At 38.4% G+C, this 25,175-nt stretch overlaps 1 protein-coding gene across 1 annotated transcript in view; it reads left to right on the top strand.

The window, feature by feature from the left end:
- Nucleotides 1-4,012: 4,012 nt before the first annotated feature.
- Nucleotides 4,013-25,175, top strand: part of LOC107298786 (glutamate receptor ionotropic, kainate 2-like) — a gene marked incomplete at its 3' end in the record, with an annotated part of 218,718 nt that continues 197,555 nt past the window's right edge. The window contains exon 1 of the mRNA XM_015828153.1: nucleotides 4,013-4,127. Coding sequence (XP_015683639.1) covers nucleotides 4,013-4,127 — 115 coding nt within the window. The remainder of the gene's footprint in view (nucleotides 4,128-25,175) is intronic.

Raw genomic sequence — 25,175 nt, 5'->3', positions numbered from 1 at the left:
AAGAGGCAGAAACAAAGAGAAGTTTCAAGGGGTATTTATCTGAAATATGTGTATACGTATATATAACAGACCTGCCATATCTGGAATAATAAATTAAAAACCAGTTATTTCAGAAAATTATCATTAAAGCTGTGCATACCTCTTGAGGCATGTTCATTTAAAAAAAAATATCACATATTTAAATATTTATTTTTTTAAAAAATTCTAAGACCAAAATGAGTTACGTATTTGAGGAAAGGGCTTTGCTTATAAAAAGGAAACTTACAACCATTGCAACCTAAGTATGATAATTTTGTCCTGTAATTTAAGCAACTCTAAAGAGTATCTTGTGCAATCTTGAATTTAAAAGAGAATGAGAATTTGAGGTTAGGGGATTGTTTCACATTATGTTTGAATAACCAATGTGAACTAAACAACCAGAGTCAGTAGTTCAACTATTTTGCTTCTTTTTTGTATAAAAAAAACTTGACGGGGCGATTTTATTTTTATATTTTACAACATGTTTTGCACATATATAGCATTCAGCATTTTAGCAAGGCCAAATGTGTGTCGCTATCCATGGTACTGAAAAAAGGAAACACTATTTAGTTACTAAAATTCCAGTTTGGTATAATGGTTAAGGCATCAGGATAGAAACCAAGAAACTGTGAGTTCTAGTCCCACCTTAGGCACAAAGCCAGATGGGTGACCTTGTGCCAGTCACTTTCTCTCAGCCCTGGAAAGGAGACAAGGGCAAACTGTTTCTGAAAATCCTTGCCAAGAAAAGTGTAGGGATTTGTCCAGGCAGTCTCCAAAAATAGGACAGGATTGAAGAAGAAGAAGAAGAAAAATCCAGCAGAGTAGATTTGGTGATATCTTTCCAGTTCACAATCATCCAACAAAAGTTGAGAGTAAAGAATATTGCAAAGTAAAAACAGATGCAATATCTCCTGCCAGAATTCAATTTCCCAGATAAAAGGATCTGGTGAGTCTTATAAAATATCAAACTGACTAGTTAGAAAAACAAAGAAAATACAGAAATCCTCATGAAATTAATAACAGGATTCAAATCTACCAGTGACTGCTAATAAAAGTTAAGTTACAACATTTTTGAAAAGGGAATTCTTACAAATAAAAGAAATATATTTTCAAAACTATATTGTCTCATCTAGAGATACCAAACTAGCATTATGTCTATTCACTAAAACATTTCAATATCAGCTTGGTTTTACCTTGTATTACCCATTTGTTTTTGATCCAAATTGAAGTATTATGAAATGAATAGTATATCCAACAATCTCACACTGCAGTTTCATGGTAAAATATTCCAGTAGTACACTGAAGGGGTCGCTAGATCCCCTTTTTTCACTGTTAATAAGCCCCCCCCCCCAATTCATTGAAAAGCCTGTTAGTCTGCAGAAGTAGCCATTGCTGATATTTACTTTTGACATCATTGTAAGAGTTCCAAATTTTAACATTTTTAAAAAAATCCCAAGGTTATTTATTTATCCTTTATTAATATGTAAATTTCAGTTCAACTACAGATATGATAATACCTTAATAATAGAAAGCTGTTCTGATTTGTTTCCCCATAACACAAGCTTTAACAGTTATAAATCTTAGTTATTTCACCAGGAGGAATAGCCTTACCCATCTTGATATCAAATATCCTTAGCAGCATTCCTGCGGGACTATGAGAACTATGAGAACTGTAGTTCTTTACATATGGAAGGCATCACATCAAGCAACTGCTTCATAGGAAGTTTGGTCTGAAATAGATGCATGAAAGGTGCAGCCTATCATATTAACATCCCATTGTTATTCTCCTAGATGAATCAAATAAGTCCCAGGTGATTTAGATAAAGCAAGAAACAAGACAGAACAAGAAGAATCAGATTCTAGACTTCTTGGTGCAACTGGGCCTATCCTTTCTTCAGTCCACAGTCTTAAGGAGAGATAGATAATCACACGGGGGTCGATATGGATTTATGTCACCTTAATTTACAGAATGTCTTTTGGAACTTCTTCTGCATTAAAGTGGTGAGAGGGGCATTCCCATCATGGAAGAAATCTCCATTCACTTTCATAGGACAGTAATAGAAGTTACCCTTTTCTCTCCCTGTTGATCCATAATAAGTGCTTAACAATTTGAATGCCAATGGCTTTCTTTCAAGTAATACAAAAAGATTTGTGTTCTCCACAAAATGTGTTTTAATGAGTCTTCCTCTTGCCCACTCATTTTTTTTTAAAAAAAATCTCAATTGTATTTCCTATTGAAATAAGATCCTAATAAATATATATTTAATCTGATATGTATATCTCTTTGTGACAGAGTGGGAGAGAGCAATGAAAATAGAGAAAAATTCTCAAATTACCCCATTCAGATCTAGACAAGATGAATTCCTGTTCAGTTTAAAGATATCTAAGACTTCCAGATATCTATATTTCTATATTAGTAAGGACTTCACTAAGAACTGCAAATAATGGAACCTGGAGAATGCTTCTTAGATTGCATTCGCTACAGTTTATATGGTGTTTCTAGTCTTACAAAACTTAGCGGTCGATACAAAGGTATATAAAGGAATTTAAAAACAGAACTTTTGTAATAGGAATATAAATGAGAAGAGAGCTCAGAAATGTGGGGAAAAATGTTTCCTTCACGCACTGTTATTTCTGACAACAGCATGCAATTCTATACAATATAGTAAGCTTCCTGGGTTCAGTGTAACTTCCTTCCAGGTAGTCTAACATCGGATTACAACTTTGGTTGTAGATAAGCATTTAATTCTGGTTGCCATTCTTCCTAAAGGGTTTATGTAAAATTAGTTGTGTGGATTGAATGAATGAATGAATGAATGGTACTTTGTGGAAAGCAAATGCCTATTGGTTCTTTGTATACATTCAGAACCAACAGAAACGTCATTTTCCCCAACTCTTAAAAAAAGGATGTTCTGCCACTCAGTCCAGGAGTGACTTAATTTTGACAGAGCGGTCTTCTTTGCTCTTTATGCTAAAGCCTGGAAACGGCTTCTTATTGAAATCGACCCGCTCTCAGTTTCAAGACTTTGGGCTGAAACCGACGCCAGTCCCACCGAAATCAAAGTGGAGCAATGTCGAGAAGGGCCCAGAATGGGACTTGGGGGCTCCAAGCAGGCTCCCTGTCCTTCCCTCGACCCAGACCTCCGCAGACTCTTTCAGTCTCGGCTTCGGCTGCGTTTAGACCAGGCGAGCAGACCGATTCAGACCTAACTAGGAATCTGTCTGCTCCTCACCCAGAAAACAACAGGTTACTGGAAAGGAGACCATCCAAACGCGAGGCGCGTCGCAACAAGCCACAGTTCCTTTCGAAACGTACATGTTTACTCCAAAAGGTTGGCTCGGCCAAGGCCTCGGTTGAACGAGAGAAGCCAGGGGGGGAAGGCGGCCTCAAGACAAGACGAGCCGTCTCCCGTTTCTCACACTTCATCTTGGCTGCGCGTCAGAAGCTGTGCGGCAGTTCAGTGGAAGGGAAACCCATCGGCCAAGCGAGCGCCCGCCTCTTGCTCGGCGGCGGTTTTCGCCCGATCCGGATCGCCTATTGATCTCTCTCTTTCTCTCTCTCTCTTGCCCCCCCCGCCCCTTCCTCCCCCCTCCTCTCGCTTGTCTCCTAGGTTCGCCCGGCTGGCCAGCGCGCCAACACCTGGGGGTCTGGATTGCTCCCGGATTTCTCTCTCTCTCTCCTCCTCCTCCTTCCGCTCCCGCTCGCCCGACTACCATGGATGTCCCACCATTCCGTGCAGGCGAAGGCTGCTGCTCCTTGGCGCAGTGAGCGAAGATCATGCAGGCTTGGCTGGTGGCGTTGGGCAGCGGAGAGAGTCCCCCTCGCCTCGGCGTGACCATGCCGTGATCGCGCGTCTCAGGGCCAGGCACTTCTCCTCCTCCTCCCGGCTCCTCCTCACGGCTCCTTGGCGCTTTACCCGACCGCGGGGGAAACCTTGACGCTGAAGCAAAGGGGGCCGAGAGGGAAGCGGCGCGGGTGTGCGTAGGGAACACCATGAAGATTATTGCCCCGATTCTAACTCACCCAGTCTTCAGAGGCACCGCTCGGCTCCTGCTTTGCTTAATGTGGATTGGATATTCTCAAGGCACCACACATGTGTTGAGATTCGGTAAGGCGGCCGTTTATTATTCCTCCTCTTCCTCTTCCTCCTCCTCCTCCTCGCCCCCCACTCGGTTTTGCCTTATGCGTGTTCCCCAGGATTTTGTCAGGGAAGGGAAAGGGAAGGGAGGTCGGAGGGAAGAGGAGACGAAGCTACTTCCGGGCTAATCGGTTATTTAGACTCTTCCCGGTTGCATTGAAGGCGGCCCCTCCGGTCCGTCTTGACTTCGAAGCAAAGCGGCTAAACAAGCGAAAGAAGCGGAGGGGAGCCGCTAGAGAGGAGCGCCCGCCCGCCAAGCCAAGCCAAGCCAAGCCAAGCCAAGCCAAGCAGGGCGGGCTGGACTTCTCTTTAGAAAAGGAAGGGGGAAAAAAAAGCTGGCTTTGTGTGGTCTTTTCCGAGTTGCAGTTGGGTATGCGCGAGCGTCGGGGGCGGGTGTGTGTGTCTCGAAGTTGGCTGGTTCTGGTTTGGCGGGATCCAAGTCCTTGTCCGTCTGAATGGAGTCAGACGCTCCAGCTTTCATTGTCAGACGCCGTTTTCCTTGCTTTGCAAGCGCGGGTCAGTTGTTGGCGAACAGGGCAGTTCTGGAAACTCCGTTAACACTTGTACTTTCTTTCCCGCCCCATTCCGCCATCCATCAAATGGTCTTGTGAAGGGCTTTTCACCGATAGCGAGAGGGTGAAGCACGCGTACCTTGAGCCAGGCAAGGGCATTGCTTGGGACTACAACGGCAATCTAGACCCTCCCCCCAGAAGCCAGTGGCAGAGAAGGACGGGGGCTTCTAAAGTGGGACTGTGGGCAAGTTCTTTAGGAGCAGAGTACCTGGGCTGGAGGTGCCAATACGGTGTCCTTAAGTAGTCACTCTCTAGTAGGATCCTGAAGGTCAGAGTTTCCCCCCCCCCCGAAAGAGGCACTGGATGGCTGTGGTCAGCGGTAGTATTGGCTGTTGGATCTTTTTTTTTTTTTTTTTTTTTTTAAGGGGACATCTCAGCCTCGACTTTTTCAAAAGAACTGACACCTCCCTTTCCATCCCGCATTCTCGAGAAATCTATCGCTCCTTGATAGTTTAATAAACAGTGTGTGAATCCAGCTTGGGAGGGTAGAGTAAAATGCAAGCAAATCAGAAAATGCCGGGGAGGAAAGGTTCAAGGTCAGGCTTCTTGTCATCTCTGGCAGTAAATCTATCCAAGAAAAGTTCCTCTGGCAGAAAGAAAAAGTTAAGGTGGAGACACCGGTGCCTATTGAAGCAGCCCCACAGCTAAGCTCCTGTCGATTGGGATCATTCTGGATTGTTGTTACAGTATTGGAACAACGAGGGGTAAATAATATTGGAATGAAGTTGTGCCCAATTCAAGGCGTGTTTGTCTTCCGAGCATTCTCCTGCCACTAAAACACTCCCTTTCCAGTGGGCATCGGCAGATCTGCGCGTTGGAGCAAGATAGATGGTTAAAAATCGAGGAAGGAACTCACAGCTGGGATCAGGGGAGACGTGGGGATGCTCCAGTGGCCTTTATGTGGCAAGCTAGATCATTCCTAGCTACCTTTCCTGTCTCTTTCTCTTCCTGGCCCCCCTCAAAGCCCCTGCCCGCAATTCTTGTCGCGTTGCTGTTAGCAACCATCTTCAGGAATGCCTCCTGCTTTCGAATGAGGCGCGAGGTAGTTCTGAAACACCTGTGGGGCATGGCTTGCCAGGAACTGATCCGTAGCCTGCTGAAAGCACCAAGCAGAGGAATGTTGCTCGTGACAGGAACACTGTCACTAAGTGTGACTGAGCACTGACATCCGCTGGGCTTTTGGCTTATCAGTATTATGCTTTCCCCTGCAACTTTCACCAGAGAGGTTCTGTGGGGTTAATTAAAGCTGCCCGTGTGGGCAACTTCATCCCATTAGGCCTGTTTCAAGGAATAGTTTGTAGTGAAATGTTAATTGATCCGACAATGAAGGTTTCACTCCCTCCTTCTCCAAGCACTGGGTTGTTGTTTTTTTTCAGGAGTTCCTTCTCACTTCTCCAGACTTGTCCAGTGGAAGATTGATCTGGGTGGGTTAGGTCTGTGTAACTCCAATGGGGGAGCAATGGACCCTAATCTCATCTAAATCCCATTTTCTCAACTTCATCGGAATCGGGTACCATTCCTGGTCCCCAAACTATGTTCTGGGTAAAAGAGATATGAATAAACAGCAACTAGAGCTTTTTTTTTTTCCTGCCACAGAAGATATCCGAGGCAGAAAAGGCAGGGAATCTGGAGATTTCAGAGGCTGCTTTTTCCCAGCATAGTTTTAGTGACCAGAGGCAGCAAAACTGGAGATACGGTGATAGTGGAGGAGAGAGGACCCTGGTAATTGTCAGCTGTGCACATTGCCTGGTTTCACCAGAGAATGTAAAAGAATTTGTTAAAACGTTGACACGTGTGTGTGTGTGTGTGTGTGTGTGCAGGCACTGTGTGTGCTCAAACTTCAATAAAAGCAATCCCTTGGATGGTTGGAGTAGGGAACAACCATTGTAGGGAAAGGAAAATGAATGAGATCCACCGAAATAATCAGAAGTTCCATTCAGATGGAATATCTGGCTAAAGGAAGAAAGCATCCTTTGAGCAGATAAGAGAACATTGGCTCTTTGCTCGTTCTACTCCATTGAACTTGGAGCATTGAGAGTAGCCACCAGTCCCCTGCTCTTTTTTACTCTGTTCCTTCTCCTCCCTGCCTCGTCCAACATTCCTTAGACCATTATCTCATCTTTTCACCAGGTGTTCAAGGGAATATATGTTGTACTCTTCCACCAATTTTCCTTAGAACAAGCCTAAGAAATATCGACTGACCAAAAGTCATCCAAAGGGTCTCTGTGGCTGTGGGTGGACTTGAGCCTATTCCTGGGTCATCTTAATTGCTCCATCACACTAGCTGTCCTGTGGCTTCAGCTGGTATTTTTGCTCCTTGATCTAAAGCAGTGGGTTCTCAACCTGTGGTCCACGGACTCCTGGGGGAGGGGCACAATGTCACCACAAGGGGTCCACAAAGGCTTGAAGAAATGTTATGATTTAAATCTTGAATTACGTCTTGGTGGTCTGGGGCCATGGCCCTTGGCCACAAAAGGTATTTAAAGGGGTCCGTGGTGAAGAAAAGGTTGACAACTGCTGACCTAAAGCATAGTCAGCAAATCATTTTTCCATTTCTTTCTTTTCCTCTCCAAGTTTCTTCTGAGCTACTCTGGGAATCTTTAACTCCATTACACATAAATCAAGACAGAGGTTGACCGTGCTTCTCCCATTAACACTGGCACATAAGTGTTGTACAGCATTTGTACAGTCAACCTCTGTGGAAAGTGGGGCTAGAATAGAGCTACAATGTTTGTGGTTAAAAATTGGCATTATTTTTGTATTACTTGGCATTAGATGCATGTAACAGTAAGTTAGTGATTCTGCAGCCTAGAAGCGGTAGCCCTATGTTAGACAATAATAATTCAACCTGAGGGAGGGAGAGGGGGAGGGAGAGAAAGAGGGAGGGAGGGAGGAAGAGAGAGAAAGAGAGACCAAGGCCAGTGACCATCTAGGCCAGTGAAATAAAAACCAAATGCCAATTCAGATTGTTGGCCAAGAAAACAGATCCACTTTTGTCTGCCTATTGTTTCTCTAGCTTATTCTTTGCCACCAACAAACATGTAAATTTCTGAATCTTTCTGGGGGGGGGAAGCCTTTTTAAAAAAAGATTTAAAACACTATCCTGGTGGTTACATTGAGATCTGAAAGGGTCATTAAAGTGAGAGAAAAGCCCAAGGAAAGATTTATTGCAATGGGGCAGTCCCAGGACCAGCAGAAGCAAAAGGATGCTGCGGGGAGCCTCAGATTGATCTTCCAGATATTTATTTATTTTAAACAATCTGATGAAAGCTTTCAATCTTCAGATTCTTTCTTTAAGGGAAGGTGGCAGACAAACAAAAGCTAAATACTTGTGAGGGTGATGCGGTTCAGTGAATGGTCCTTAATTGTGAAGACAGATGTGACACTTCTTTCCACATAAATATTTTAATTTAACCGCTTAGCACTGATTTATTTTAGAATTACCACCGAGTGTATGTACATTGTGGCATCATTTCAGAACTGGATAAAATACATGCTCTTTTGAATCCCCCCCCCCAAATATATATCTAATACATTTATGCAGCTGCTCATCTCATTGGACTATGGGAAGCTTTTATTTATTTATTTATTTATTTATTTATTTATTTATTTATTTATTTATTTAACGCAATTGTGTCTGCAACTCTGTCATCTTGTGGGATTCTCAGAGAGTGCTTGGACAAGTTCCGGCAGTTTTTCTTGGCAAGGCTTTTCAGAAGCGGTTTGACGTTGCCTCCATCTAGGGCTGAAAGAAAGTGGTTAGTCCAAAGTCACCCAGCTGGCTTTGTGTCAAGGCGGGAAGAACTCATGGTCTCCCAGTTTCTAGCCCAGTGGTTCTCAACCTATGGGTCGGGACCCCATTTGGGGTCGATCGACCATTTCACGGGGGTCACCAAGCAAGGCTATCCGCCATTTTTTCCCCTTTTCCGGCGGGTGCCTTACCTCCCTTGAGCTGGGCCAGCTGGTGGTCGGCCTGCTCCGTCTCTGCCGCTTGCCAGCTACGCCTCGGCCGGCGCAGGGGGCGGAACCATGCATGCGTGGCGCTCCCGGGCAGGGAAAGTCCTCGACTTACGACCGGTTGGGTAGTCCTCGACTTACGACCGGTTTAGTCCTCGACTTATGACCGGTTTAGTCCTCGACTTATGACCGGTTGGGGGTCGCGGCATTAAAAAGGTTGAGAACCACTGTTCTAGCCTAATGTTTAAACCACCATGCCAGTGCTCTCCTGGCCAACTTACAGAGTTGAAAACAAAATAGCAATCCAAGGACCACCACCAAAATAAATAAATAATACAATGAATCATAACAACATAATCTATGGCAGATTATGCTGATCCAGTGGAAGGCTTATTCCATTGTTTTGCATTGTCCTCTGTAAAATTGCACATCTCCCTCTAAGCATCGATAGGCACAATTCAGCTTCATGCTTTTATGACGTTCATGTTTTTAATATTGAGGCTTTTTGCTCTCCTTTTTTAAAACTGGCAACATTTCTCTTTTGAAATCAATTTTATGCCAAACCTATATACCTAGTTACTTCCTCACTTAAACATCTGTAAACTTTTCCTGCTGGTATGAAAATGTATATATTTTAACAAGCTGTTCCTAATAGTGTCTCTGTGTACAATTGATCTATCAATCTTAAGAAAATAATTATTAAATTTAGGCATGTCATCTTATTAAAGAAATCATAACCAATGTATAGGTACTATATTATATTACTTGTACTCAATTCATCTACTTGCATACATTTGCATATGAATAATAGCTGTGGCATAAAAGTAGACAGGTTGTTCCTTTGAGTTAAATTATATTTTTGCTGCTAAATAACCAGGATCTTGGAAGAGGCACTCTATCTCCTAAGTGAATGGTAGAACACAGATTTTCTGATTGCTCTTGTAATCTACAGTTTTCATAAACACTCTTATAATATTTTATTAGCTGCTTCCACAATATTGCATATAATATTTTCAGTTTATAGAAAGTTTTAAATTGTTTCAAATATTTCAAGATATTTTCTATAAAATCCTAAATTGATTTTACTCACAACATGCACAATGGACCATAAAGATTGACTGCAAATACAATTTTTATCTCTTTATGGTATTTTTCTATCATTCCATAACAATGGCCTACAGGGACTGAGAGGTATAAATCAGAATTTAAAATTTGATACAAAGTTAATAAAAATATATACAGCATAGAAATAAACTTCCTGAGAAGTGTGGAAAATAAGTTACTGCAGAAGGAATAAAATCTAGACAACATGTAAATTTTTCTTTTGAGATTATGTCACAAACAGCATGAATACCCCATTCTTCCTTGGGAACTATTAGTCATAACTAATGAAGTACCATATAATATAGAATCAAATACTTTGGAAATATAATACTAACCGTCTCTTTACATGAATTTGCAATACATCATCATCACCACCATCATCTCTATGATGAAGAGCTTCAAGACAACGAGGTCTGCATTACTTAGTTCCATGTTTCTTGTGAATTAACCATTTATTTTCCTTTGAAATTTCTTTGAGGCCCAACATGAGGTATAGCCTTTGAGCGCTCACAAACAAATTATCTTTAAAGCTATGGTACATATAAGACTTGAATTTACTCTTCACTTTGATCTAAATTATCCTACATTATTCACCTCTTACAGTGAGTAGTACATTGCTTATTGTCACAAAATGCAGCATCTCTTCATTTTTTCTTCTTCTTGTGTTGTCTTCTTTGGACTTCTTTGTTCCTAAAACTATTCAACGGTATTCAAATATATAATAATGGCAGCTGAGGGAGCAACATGTTTTATTATTTTTATATTTTGAACCAATTATTTATTATTATAGCCTCTTACTGTTAAAAATGCAACAAGCTCAGTTTGTAATAAAACAATAGAAAAAAATCATAACAAAGCAATATGAAATAATGGTTAAAACAATAAGATTGGAATACATAATTAAAAGTAATTCAAGATTCAAATTGAAAAAGATATACTTATACTGAAGAATAAGAATAAGGGTCATTTCTAGCTTCAAAGCAGATACGTCCTACAAAGATTCAAGATCATATTGGTTGGAAATATGCAGAAGAGGCTTATATCCTGCAGTGGACAGACCATGGCTAGAATGATGAAAGTACTACAAAAGGAAAGTATAGATCAAGAATTGCATTTAGCCTCTCATTCAAGGGTTGAATGCCAAAAAACGGTAGGCATGGCCAGGATGAAACAAAGGCATTATTTATTTTAAAGTCAATTAAATTAAGATAATTATTTTCCTAATTCACTTATCAAAAGTAAATTGAAGATCAGCACTTTGGAAGCACCTGGCTTGGAAGTTTAGGGTTTGCAATTGTGCTTTGTGAGAGGGTAGATTAGAAGTGATAGAGTGACAGCACTTTCCTGCATGAGTGACAAGATCATCTTCAGAAGGACTCTCTTCTAGGCTGTTAGGTCCAGAAACAAGATAAAAACTAGAGTTTACAAACTTAAAAATGAAAACCAGCACTTTTAACTGAGTTCAGAAAATTGGTAAAGTAACATTTTCAGAGTCATTTTTTGCACCTAGAAAGACTCTTGCATTTTGTTATATGGATTTTTCAAGGACTTCTAAATGCTGAACTTGCAGGCCTCTTGAGTCAAGTCTGCCTGATTATTTTTTTTGGGAAAATTATTATATAATAACAGGCATCTTGAATAACGAAAGGAACAAACTGGGGATAAAAGGATATTAACATTTATGACTGTTGTTTTTGTTTGTACATGACCTTTAAACAATATGCTGTTTTAGTGAATATTCTGACAAGGGGAATTTAGTTTACTGAAGGCAGGGAGAACATTTATATGAAATACAGATACTCCTCTGGAGCAGCAAAGATTCTGGTTATGAAGTGGTGACAGCCAAGTCTTGAATCCACTATATCTTTTGGAGAGTTAAACTTGACTGCACAAGGTAGTGAATCTTGCAATGGATTGTCGCCCATATCTAGCACTTCTTTAAAACTTTAGAGTGCTCTAAAGATTATGGTTGAAATAATGGCATTCCATTATCGAGCACATTCTGAGAGTCTTGGCAGCCGGTTAAGGGTGCTCATGCTTTTATAGGAAGGTTAAGAAATAGAGACTTTCATAGACAAGGTAGAAACGAAAGCTCTTTGGTGCAACTTCTGCTAGAACAGCTAACTGAAGACTGTTGGAAATGGTCTCTGGTTAGAATACCAGAAGTGACAGCAAACAATGTGATCTAATCATTACTGAAGGGTTGTTACTGTTGCTTTTCTTGGGGTAGGTAAAAGAAATCAGAAATGAAAATGGCCATGCAGACAGCCAGAATTAAATCTCGCCTTCTATTCTATCCTTGATGATGGGAAATAAAACCCAGCGAGGGCTTTAGTACAGAACGGCCTGCACGATATTCTTGCTAATGGCGATGTAATGATATAGTACTGACAGCTGGATGGCTGCTTTTACAAAGCTATTATTATAGGTACAGGGAGTGAAAAAGGCTGGTATTGGGACTGTCCGTGTGGTTTCCGTGGTCTTTTCCTCTGAATGGTAATAGTGTCTTTTCCTTGAATGTGCCCACAGCAGGGGCTTCAAGTCAGATTTCTTTACAAAGGTTTGCTCTCAGCCCAGAAAATGATTCTTGCTGGTTCTTGCAGTCAATCCTCTGCATAGGAAAATAAAGTCAAGCTGAATTATGTATTAACACATTAAAATTGAATAAATCATCATTACCCCCCTCACTATTTTTCTGCAGGTGCTTAAACTGTGCTTGAAGATGTTTGTATACTGGGAGATAATTTTGACCTTTTGATTTAGGGATGATGTAGAAAGGCTGCTCAGAGGTAACCGTGAGAAGCCCAGACCCACCCACCTCTATTTGGTTACCGGGAATCAGAGGAAATTTTGTGTGCTAAAAGGAAGGGCTGCAATAAGGTAGAGAATAAGGCTTCAATAGTAAAATGCTAAAAGCAAAAAAAAAAAAAAAAAAGGGAAAAGAGAGAGAGACAGAGAGAGAGAAAAAGAGCAAGACATTTGGAGGAAAGTGGAGGTTAAGAGTCCCCTGAAGGAAGGAAAGAGATGTAGAGCATGGTTATTGACTGGTCCAGATTAAAGAGCAGAGAGGAAGATTTTAATTTGATAACGTCATAGCCCTTCCTGTTTTTCTTTGCTCCGTGTGCCAACAATTTTGTAAGGTAATTAAATTGGCTGATTGAAGTCACAGTGGTCATGGGGCGATAAAGACCATTTGGATTTAATGGAATTTAAAAACAACAGTGCTCCATGCACAACTCTTACCGAACGAGAATTTTAATGATCCATTCAGGGTGCTGACTAAATAGAATGTCCTGGAACAACTTTAATTGAAAGGGCAAACCTGATTAGGTATATGCTGTCTTTACGACCACAGATAGGGAAATTAACATGATCTTTTTAAAATGACTCATTAATACATTATTATGTTTTAAGGCAGGTCAAATGAAGAGTCTCATATGAAAAAAAAATCTTTGTGGATCCTTACTCATACAAGTCAATTTGAATAAAAGAATATCCTGCTGGTTATAAATATAACAGTTGTATTTTTAGCACCTGTATTTATTTTTTGTGTGTATTCTGAATTCAGTTAACACTATCAATGCAAATGTGAGCAATAATGAATGATGTGCTTTCTCCTTTTAGAGATACAGGAGGAAGCCTAATTTTCTACTTACGTTTAGTATTTTTGTTCCTTAAATGTCTGATAATCATATATTGTTAGATGCCTACTCAGAACTAAAAATAAACAACTGGATGGTGGGGGGTCTACACACTTTTGATTTAAAAACTGCATAACATCTCACCACATTATAAATGTGGTACTATCATGTGTGTTGGAATATCAGAGAAAATATAATGCATAACAATATATAGTCATATTTCCGTAGCTGGAGAATGAAAAAGGTTGGCTATATATTTTTTATCACAATGCAGCTTATATTTCCATATGTAGACACAGAAACAGACTTATGATATAGATATTATATACACCTATGCATTCATATTGTGCAGCAGTGTGTAGCAAATGTCAGAAGTGATGCTTAAACAGCGCAGCTCTTTTATATACTTTTAGTTCACTAATATTAAGGGAAGATGATAATTTTCTTTTAATGGATAGAACAGAGGTTTTAAAGTCACACAGAAGCAAATAGTCACTGCTCCCAGCAATGATACGATATGGCTACAATGCCTCTTACCTATGATCAGACAAGCTGTTGCATTTTGCACCAGCTGTAGCTTCTGAATAGTCTTCAAGAGCAGCCCCTTAAAGAGTGAGTTATGTAGCCACTGCCCATTTTTCTAAAATTAGCCATAAATGGTGCACCAGCCAAAACCTGTAGGCCATGACTTTCACGTGCTGATTCAGCAAGAATTTCAAGTCCACACAACAGAGAACAAAAAGGAACCATAATAGCTAGAACATTTATATTTTAGGGAAATATGTTCTTCCCACTTCAGGGAATACTTTATTAAATATTAAGCATTAAATGAGAGACTGCTGGAATCATCAAATCTACAAGTATACAATCCATATATCTACTTACTGTAAAACACTAGGAAGCAGAGTATAAGTCTAAGTGCTATTGCTCTTTAATATTTGTCCATAGACTATAAGAAAGGTACTCTTGATTCCACTTATTTTTCTTTAAAAAACAACTCCAGAGACTTTGCATGGATGTTCCACCAGTAAGCTGCTCTGACTATTAATAAAATGTATGTCCCAAAATTAACAATTAAGTAATTATAAAAATGAAATATGGATTCTCCTAACTAGGAGAAAAAACTTCCACATCCCCCCAAAAAATCAATATTCTTATCTTAATTAGTACACAACATTATTGAAGTACTTAGCAATGTCTAAAATGGAAAGGAATTTAAAAACATGCAGTGAATAGTCAGAACACAATTCTCCCCATTTGTCATCTACACTTTGGAAGATATCTATAAAGAATGGTGGCTCTGTTCTTTTCTCTCCTCCTACCCTTTGTAAGAAGGAGGGTATGGGACTTTTGTCATTCCCTCATGAAAACAACGTTCTGGGAATGGAGAAGCTCAATTTAGTTTGCAAAGATGTAAAGCTTCTTCTTCATTCCTACAAAGATTTACAATCATGAAGGAGGATGCAGAATCCCATCTGACCTTGAGTTGTCTTGCAGGGTTGACGATGATAAACGCGCACCATTCTTTTAAATTTTGCTTATCACAGCTGATGGAATCCGTAAGTCCTGGAAGCGTTTGTAAAAGAAGAAAATGACATTTAGCGTAAGGCAGGCCTATCCTCCAACTGCATACCTACTCTAAATGGGGTATGTGCTCAGTTGAATGGAACTGAAAAATCCAACTATAGCGTTGAATTTTCTGGGGCGCTTGCCTATATATTTTGATTGGGCTAAGATTGCCAGCTGGGTGACTTTGGGCCAATCACTCTCTCTCAACCCAACCCATTTCACAGGGTGGCTGTTGTGGGGAAAATAGGAGGAGGAAGGTGTTGGATACATTTGGAGACTAGTGTAATATTTGGGCTAACCTGTTGAATATTGTTTTGTGTTTTTTTACTTTTTTACTTTCCTTTTTTATATATATTAAGTGTTGGCTTGATTTGATTATTAGATAGAGACCTCCTCATCTGAAATATTTGCTTATATATCTTTCTTATTAAATAAGGATGAGAAAGTTTATAACTATTATGCAAGAGGAGGAGAATTTATCAGGTTTTTAAATTTTCTTTTCAGCAGCCAGACAGGATGGATTTTTTTTCTATGTTTAATGTTGGACTTAATTGTTGTTTGGGTCATTCTTTTCTCTTTTTTAAACACATTTTCCCCTTTTCCTTTTGTTACTGTTGGGTGTATGTTTTTCTGTTTTTTTCTGTTTTGTATTTTATTCCCTTTGATAAAATATAATACATGTATAATGAAAAATAAAACTAAAATAAAGCTTTAGAAGAAGAAGCAAATTGCTACAAGACATTTTAACTTAAACAAACTGCCTATCACCTGAATCTTTCTCTTGTCAAGGCTCAGAATTTATTCAATATGCCTCACCAAGTGAGAAAGAGAGGTGGGACAAAGCAAGTGGGAGGAGACTGTAAAAGAAAGATCAAGAAAACTGATTGAGAAATATATGGAAAACTGTTTTATTTCCTTACTGGTTTTAAATCTGCTTATTGCACTCTTACTCTGAATTGAGTAATGTGAACAGAGCTGCCAACACTGCATACTTTGGACCCAACCTGCTGCCATTCAGATATGATGACTCTCACTTTCTTTGTGCAGGCATGCAATTATGGGAATTTAATTCTAGCATACAGGTTGTCCTCAGTGGTGGGATTCAAATATGTGAACAACCGGTTCTTTGTGTGGATGCCGCTTCCGGAAGTCCATTCTGGGCCTGAGCAACAAAAAATTAGCTATCGGTTTTGCTGAAGGGGTGTGAACTGGCTGGATCCCACTACTGGTTGTCCTCCACTTTCAACCCTTCATTTAACAACAGTTTAAAGTTATGACAACCTTGGAAAAAGTGACTTATGACCTGTGCTCACAATTATGACCATCGTACCATCCTCAGGGTCATGTGATCACAATTTGGATGCTTGGCAACTGGTTCACATTTATGACCAGTGACAGAATCCTGCAGGTACACAATCATAATTTATAATTTTGTTTTGACAATTTATGGTAAAAATGCTCATTGGATTTTCTTAATGACCATGGGGTTCACTTAACAACTGCTGTAAAAATTATCAAAAAAAATCTGACTTGACTTATGATCACAACAACTTACGATACAAATTCTGGTTTTATTTGTGGTCATAAACTGAGGACAACCTGTATCTGAATGGTACTATGAAAATCTAGCATACTAACTTAAATAGTATATATATTTCTTTTTTACAACTCCCTAATCCCTTTTATCGGGGTGAGGTTAGGGTGACTGAATGGAGTTGAGCATTTACTGGCTGGATGTCCTTCCTGATGCCTACACAGAGTTCACAGCAGATATTTTCTCTTTGCTCCCTGATAGAGAAACATCTGTCACTGTCTAGGATTGAACTCTCGACTTTCTGAGTGGCCTTTATCTCTAGGCCACTGTGCTGCTTTCTCAATAGTATGGTGTAGTAGAATTTGGACCGTAAATAACCAGATTCATACCTACTTAACGATTAAGATTCATTAACTGGCTTTGGACTCAATTATTGTCTGTTAGTTTAAACTTTCCTCATAGGACGTCATTCTATATGTAAAAGTAGAAGAGAGAGAACAACATTGATGCTGCTTTGAGTTCACAGAGGGAAAGTTGGATTAACAAAGTTTAGAGCAACAACAACAACTTGAATTACAGTATTCTGCATTGCTCCATATAATTTCTTGTTTTTCCTAAAATCTACCACACTTTTTAAGCTAAAATTATAATCCTGTTCTTAGTGCATAATGACCAGTATGACCTTCTATTATATATCTTATGATGAATACTCCAGATTTCCAGGTGTCTTTCTATGAAGAGGGGCTAATAATGATGAAAATAATGGACCTAAAGATTATCTCTAGTCACCAACAAGCCCCTTTTAATGCATTAAGATCATAAATATTCTGTTGCAATCAAAGTGATTTCTCATGCAATAATTCTATTTTATTTACTATTTATAGCAGCACAGACATCTATAGAATGCATGCTTAATTTCCTCTCATAAACTTTTTGCTCATCTCAGCAGCTGAAAGTCAGTCTTATCCTTATCCTTCCTCTTCTAGGAATCCTACAGAAATTCTAAGAACAAGGTCAAATATTGCATAAATCACTCATTCTTTTGCCTGCCCATTACTTTTCTTAATCAAGATCGATTTCATGACTCAGCATCTTGGGAAGACTTGTCCACAGCATCTTATTTCTTCAATTTTGATCTGGTTTTACAAGCTTTTCTTCAAACTATTTGTCATAACATGGTATATTTTTTGTTGCCTGTTCAGTTCGTGCGCTTGTGCCTAAAATCTCAGATGTAGAATATGAATTGAAAACAAGAATTTCCTACAATATCCCTCTTATTGGGTAATTTCCTTTTTCCCCAATTAGAGCTACTGGGTCATTCCCAAGGCTGATTGCACATACAGATTGTCCTCACTTACTGACTGCCTTATTTAATGACTTTTCAATGTTATAAGACATGGCTATTTCAACAAGCAGGACTGGCCTAGGGGGAGGTTTTTAGTGGGGTTTTAAAAACAATTTTAAATTGACACTGGCCAAATCCAATATTTCATTTTAATTATGTTTTAAATTGGGGTATTTTTGTATTTGTTTTTTTATCAGGCTGTCAGCCGCCCTGAGTCCGTAAGGAGAAGGGCGGGGTACAAATTCAATTAATAAATAAATAATAAATAAATAAATAATGCTGAAAACAAGAGATTTGCAATTCATTCTTGCATTTATGATGGTCATAATGTCCTATGATCATGTGATTGTCATTTGTGTGCTTCCCAACTGGCTTGTGACAAGCAGAATTAATGGAGAATAAAGAAATAAAATCGTAAGTTGTGGTCACATGATGTTTTGCTTAATGAGTGGTTGGGAAATGACATTGTAAGTCCATCGTGGTCATATGATTTTCTGCCTAGCAACCATGGTGCTGACCCACAACTGTGGCACTGAAGACTATCTGTATCACAAACATATCACAACCCTTCAGTCCGCTAAATGAGATTAGAGAGCTCCCAAGAAAACCTGAAAGAATCAGAACCAGAAAGCTTGTAGCATTCTAGAAGAACAAACTTCTTTTTCCACACATTTATTGACCCATATTGAATATCATTTGTTTCAGACTTTTACCAGTCTTTCTCTCAGCATCCTCCGCTCTATTCTTTTCGTAACTCCTTTACTCTGATGGTTTTAAAAAACACTGTATGTTTGCATTAAAATTAAAAATAGTGATCATAATTTTATTGTCTGGAAGAAAATAACTGAACCTACTTTCCATTACATTTTAACAATCTTTTAAAAATAAGTTCAGTCTCTGGAAAGTTCCAGGCAATGGGAAAACTACAATAACATAAAGGAAGTGAATCCAAAAGCTACAATTGTGTAGAACTGTTTGAATTTCAACCAGTGCACGATGACGGAATGTTTGGGGTACAAGAGATAAAAATATATATTTAATACATATATTTCCTTAAGCTCTGAGTAGCTCAAGGAAACAAGTAGCATGCTTAATTGTGTGCTATGATTATACTAATGAAGTATCTATGTGTGTGTACATCGACACACACACAATATTTTAGAATGAAAAGAATAGAAACAATAACTCATAGTAATGTTTCTAGGTTTGTATGGAAGAATTTCAACATTCTTTGTATCAGCCCACTCGTTTAGGTTGCAATCTGTGCCAAGTATTTTTTTTTAAATACAATGTAAAAAGAAATCATTGAAAAGATCATCTTAAATACCTGAAGAGAAAGATACATTTAAAATCAAACTAACATTAGCAAGCAAATGGACATTATCTTCAGCAGTGGGCAGTGCTGTTCTTTTGTATTGCATTACTAATCTTTTACAGGTTAATTTAAATTATTAAGTTCAGTGACTTTATACCAAGATATAATTTTACTCAAAGACTTAATAAATTCAGACAAGGGGAAAAATCTTAAATGAATCCAAATAGCTTTATTTTATTCCTTTTTGGTAAAGCATCACTCTTTCATATTCTTGATAACCATTTTTGGTAATGAACAATCATAAAATAAAAATTAAAAGCCAGTTTTAACATTTGCTGCAATGTGAATAGAATTCCAGAATTAATTTGGTAGTTAAAGAAAGAAAGAAAAATTTGTAAAGTGGATTTTTAGCACTCCCCAATGCAGTGGCAAAATCAATACATCCCCAAGACACAAAAATTAAAATGCCAACATTCCAATGGCTCCAATTTTACTAATTACTTATTTTAATACTAATTATCTATTTTAATGATCATTAATATGACATCTATGATGTTTCTATGTGAGCATAATATCATGTAGACTAGTGCCTTTCATTTTTTCATATTCTAAACATGCCATCAAGTGGTCAGCATTGTGGAAATATTTCCCATCATTTGAAAATTCAGACAGAATGGAATAAAGTCCATGCTACATCCATACTGATGTATGGATTCAGAAATTTAGATAGCACCAATTAAAATCCAAGCTACATCCATACTGATGTAGACATACAGAACTCTTTGTGTGAGAAAACAATCTGGATCATTTGAGTTTCCTCCTCAGTGGAAGAGTAAGATTTCTCTGTCACTATACAAATGGTTGACATAGCATACTAGATGTGAGAACTAGTGAAGCAACCCACTTTATACTTTATCTCATGTATGAACTGCCCTTGTGTGAACCGCCCTTGGAGATAATTCCAGGTTGTAGGGAGTAATCGAGGTGATCTTGACAGAAAAAGGCAAAGGGGGCTGAAACATTATTTAAGTCCTAAGAAACAATATAATATTTGGAAATGGCTCAGGCAAACACCTGCCTAATTTACTGGAATATAAGAAAGAGGAGAGGTAAAGCACAACCAGACTTGCAAGATTCTGTTATTATAGCCTATCTCAAGTTACTATGGTACTAGTCTTCCTGTGGAGTTGATTTTCTGGCTTGGTCTTTCTAGTGGGACTAACACAAGTGGCGCCAGGATGGAGTTCTGTGGGAAATCTAGATATCTCCTACAAGTGAATGTGGATAATATTGAGCTAGATAGATCAATTATTTACCTCAGCATAAGGCACACTTGTATGCTCTTACATGGAACTTCCACAGGGAGTTAACCTGTTTCAGATATACACAGGGCTTTTTTTTTCATAGAACGTCCAGAACGGAGTTCCAGCACCTTTTTTGGATGGAACCTTATAGGGTAGGCAAGGCGGGTTGTATGACATGTGTGAATTCCGGCACCTTTTTTTTTTTTTTTTAGGAAAAAAGCACTGGATATACAACTTCTATAATAAAGCAAATACTGTAAAGGAATGTAAACCTGTAAAGTGGAAAGTTGAAAGTCTGAAGTCTTCTCTTCCTGAATATCTCTGGGTTTTTACAACTGAACTAATCCTGCCTCTTGCTTTGAGATGGTAGATCCTGCCGCCATAATCTATCTTCTGGGAGGCATGTACTGTAATAAGATGTGAGAATAACCTTGAGGGACAGGAAGAAGAGTCAAGCTAAGAGTTTGGTCAGATAAGTGAAATCTGAGCCCAAAGTAGGAATGTATAAATAAGGCTGGGAGAGGTGCCTTCAGACTTGCAAGTGATTGAAATATAATAAAAAAAGTCATAACTTTGGCTTTCTGGTCTAGACTGCCTTGACAGGCTGACATGACACCTCACCCAGCGTTCATCTCCAATGCCAGTGTATGCAATAGCTAGAACACATCCGGTGCTGCCTTTCTGGCAATTAAAAGCTCAAAACAGAAAAAGTGAAATTGTTTCTATAAAGACATTTTCTGGCACAGAGCATCATGGATATAGCTTTTTTCTAGGAGAAAGATCAATCTCACAAAAGATAAATCAGCTATATTAGAGAAGAAAGAAAAGCTAAATGTGAAAATCCATAATTTAGATAAAAGGCTAAATTGCAGTGCTGACCAGATCATGATTAGCGGGATGGTTAACTTAAAAGAATTTTACAAAAGAAAACGCGATGATCTAGTCTATAAATAGAAAGTTTATAAATTTTAAAGTGGAGCTGCAGGAATCTCAAAGTTTCTACAGGTCACAAGAAGATTATAAATACAAATAATGTCTTCATGCTAACCTGAAGAATAGATAAAATAATGTACTAGCTGATATAGAGGAACACAAACAATCAGACAGCAACACACTGAAAACCAATCAAACCTAGCACAATATTCCTAGCTACGTAGCTAATCCCTAAAGTAGATTTTTCTGAAGAATATTAACCTGTGCTTTAGAGTAGAGGTCCCCAACCTTTTGGGCACTAGAAACCAGTTACGTGGAGAGAGGTTTTTCTGTGGACCGGAGGGGGTGTGGTTTTGTGTGTTGTCTGCATCCAGCAGAAGGGGCTTTCCTTGTTTGTGCGGACCGGTTGCTGGCATGCCGCCGCCCAGTACTGGTCCACAGCCTTGGTGTGGGGAACCTTGCTTTAGAGTTCCTGAATTATTCTGGCCTTTTGGAGGTTCTTGGAGAAATAAAAAACCCCCACTGATTTTTTAGCTAATGTCATGTAAGAGAGAAAGTAGCAGAATTCTTCCACTGAATCATTTCCAGGAATATGGAAGATTTTGAAACTGCAATATGAGAGAATGACCTTTATGGCCCTGTGTTAAGGGCAAAATAGATGAATCACATACTGCTATTATATCCAGGAATTTGGGAATTGTTGGACAATAATGTTATAACTGAGAAAATGGTTCAGCAAATTGTTCTGAAGTTTGGTAAAGTAGATATGGTACAGTAGGTCCAGGCTAATTTAAAAAACTATTTTATTTATGTATTTCAAAAAAATAAGAGATAAGAGATAAAATTGTGATAATTCAGTACAGCAATTACAATAACAATATAATAAAGTTAGAAGGGACATTAGAGGTCTTCTAGTCCAACCCTCTGCTCAAGCAGGGGATCATATACTGTTCTGGACAAATGGCTTTCCAATGTCTTCTTAAAAACCTCCAGTGATGGAGCACCCACAACTTCTGGAGGCAAGCCTTTCCGCTGATTATTTTCACAGTTAGGAAATTTCTCCTTCGTTCTAGATTGGATCCCTCTTTGATAAGTTTCCAACCATTACTTTGTGTCCTGCCCTCAGGTACTTTGGAGAATAGATCAACTGTCTCCTCTCTGTGGCAACCCCTCATATATTGGAAGGCTGCAATTAAGTCTCCCCTAGTTCTTTCTTGTTGTTACACTAGACATAACCATCTCTTGCAACCTGTTCATTGCATGTTTTATCTTCCAGTCTCCTAAACTTTGTTGCTCTTCTCTGCACTATTTTTAGAGTCTCAACATTTTTTTTTGGTATCGTGGTGACCAAAAGTGGATGCAGTATTCAAGTGTGGTCTTGCCAATGCAAGATAAAGCAGTACTAACACTTCATGTGATCTTGATGCTATCCCTCTATTGATGCAGCCTAGGACAACATGCATTGCATTTTTAGGGAAATAGTTTTTTCTATTTATGTTAAATGTTTATTGTGCACTTAACCCCTGATTGATTAATTATGTGCCATCAAGTCAACTCAAGTTGACTCTTGGTGACCACATAGACAAATGTTTCTCTGTGACAATCACCTCTAACCTAGAATTTCAGGTCTTTCAATGGTACACCCATCACCGTTGTAATTGAGTCCATCCACTTTGCTGCTAGTTGTCCTCTTCTCTTTCCTTCCATTTTCCCCAATATTCTATAGTTAGGTCTTCTTCACATTATGTTTCCAAAGTAGAATAATTTGAATATGATCATTTGTGCCTCGAATGAGAACTCTGGGTTGATTTTTTTTTGATGAGCTATTCATTTTGGGTTACAAAAAACCGAACAGTTATTTTTCCCTATAGTGAAGCTGAAAAGATCTGATTAGAACGCTGTAGATAATCTTTTCAAAATGTAATTAAGACCCATTACTAATAAATCTGTTTTAATTCATTGTATTAAGGACTTTTCAAGTTGCTCAAGTCCCTGAAAGCTGGGAAATTTATAATCCCAAGGTACACTTTTCAGCCAAGAGGAATATAACATCATTTTTGCTGGGAGCTTAATTTGGTTTTATTAGTTAGAAAAAGCTGGATGATTGTTGATAGCTCAAATTCGCCTGTTCTTGTGGTGGTTCTAGCCTTACAGGATTCCCTCTTTCTAATCTGCCTCTTCTCTGTTGTATGTTATTTAATATAAAATAAATACTTTATATTTTAGTAGATGCTTGGATATTTTATACTGATACCATGCTTTTATGGTTTGTAATTTATTTTGATGTTTTGTTTATAATGTTAAATGCTTTACTATAGTTTGTATAATATATTCTTTGGCTTCATTTACTGTTTATTATTTTTGTTGAAAACCACTACGATTAGTTTGATTAGTATCAGACAGTATATCAATCTTTTCAATATATTTTCACTACTGCTATAGTTTAGAGCCATGCAAAATTCTACTTTCACTGTGGAAATCTGCAGACTATGATAAGAAATATAAAATAAATACAATCACTTCCTTTTTTTGCCAGTAAATGATAAAATGGTTGCTTCATTCTGTCCATTTTGAACCCATTTTGTTTACTTCAGCATGCAAACACACATGACTATTAAGCCGCTTGGTAGAAAAAAAATTCTTTCTGTTTAAATGCTTCTCAGAAGAGGAATTCCTTCCAAAAATTCACTTTGTACTGTATGTCTGTATCTGTGTGTGTTTGTATGTGTGTCTAACAGAAGAGGGAAAAAAAATTCTTCAAATTGCCTCTAGCTAAATTTTTGCAGTTTGGGAAAGGTATCTATTTCCTGTCAACAGGAATTAAAACAGAAGTTCAACAAAGTTGTGAAGGCAGAATAAATGTCATTACCTGGAGAGAGCTCCACTGTATCTAGGAAGGTATTGTTAGAAATAAAAGCCATTGAAATAAATTTTAGATCAGATGAGAGGGGTAGAAGATGGCTAGGCCCATGCAATAGAATGGAGGAATAATGAATATTCTTCAGAAAAGCAATCTTTAAATGCCAGCAAAAAAGAATGTTTTTAAAAAGAAGACCACTTTCAAACAATTCAAACTGTTCATGTAATTAATTATTAATTAACCATTACATGGGTAAATAATCAACGGTACAACTGATTATAATCAGATAGATATCTGGGCTCCACTCAGTGATATAAGTAAAAAGGCCATTAAATTCAGCAGATGAGATTTCCATACTTTGGAGGAAGGGAAAGCATATTCATTGCCGTCTAAGAAAGAGCGAGGCATTTTGTCCAGAATCTAATTGCACTACTATTTTTTTTTTTTTTTAAAAAAACACAAACAAACACGAAGCAATATGTTGGGAACTTTCCTTTTAAAAAATTAAGAGAGCTTGTAAATATATATATTAGCATATCTATATTACATGTACTGGGGATTTTAAGGATTTCATTCAAGAGTGTATGCTTGTTTTCTTTAATCTTTCATACCTTTTGTGGAACTGCATGCTCCCAACTTGCAGTTATCTAATAATCTCCTCACCAGGCATGGGGGCTGGGTTTCATTTTATCCCATAGCATCCTAGACACCCATGGCAATTACACGTAGTCCTCACTTTGCAACAGTTGATTGAGTGACGATTCAAAGTTACAATGGCACTGAAAAAAAGGTGACTTTGACCATTTTTCACAGTTAGGACCATTGAAGCATCTCCATGGTCACGTGATCAAAAAGTCAGACTCTTGGCAACTGACTCACATTTA

The sequence above is a fragment of the Protobothrops mucrosquamatus genome, unplaced genomic scaffold, assembly GCF_001527695.2.
Source record: "Protobothrops mucrosquamatus isolate PMUCROS unplaced genomic scaffold, P.Mucros_1.0 scaffold_222, whole genome shotgun sequence".
NCBI classification, from domain to species: Eukaryota; Metazoa; Chordata; class Lepidosauria; order Squamata; family Viperidae; genus Protobothrops; species Protobothrops mucrosquamatus.
Note: the sequence above shows the minus strand (reverse complement) of the source record. Positions and strands in the feature narration are given on the sequence as shown.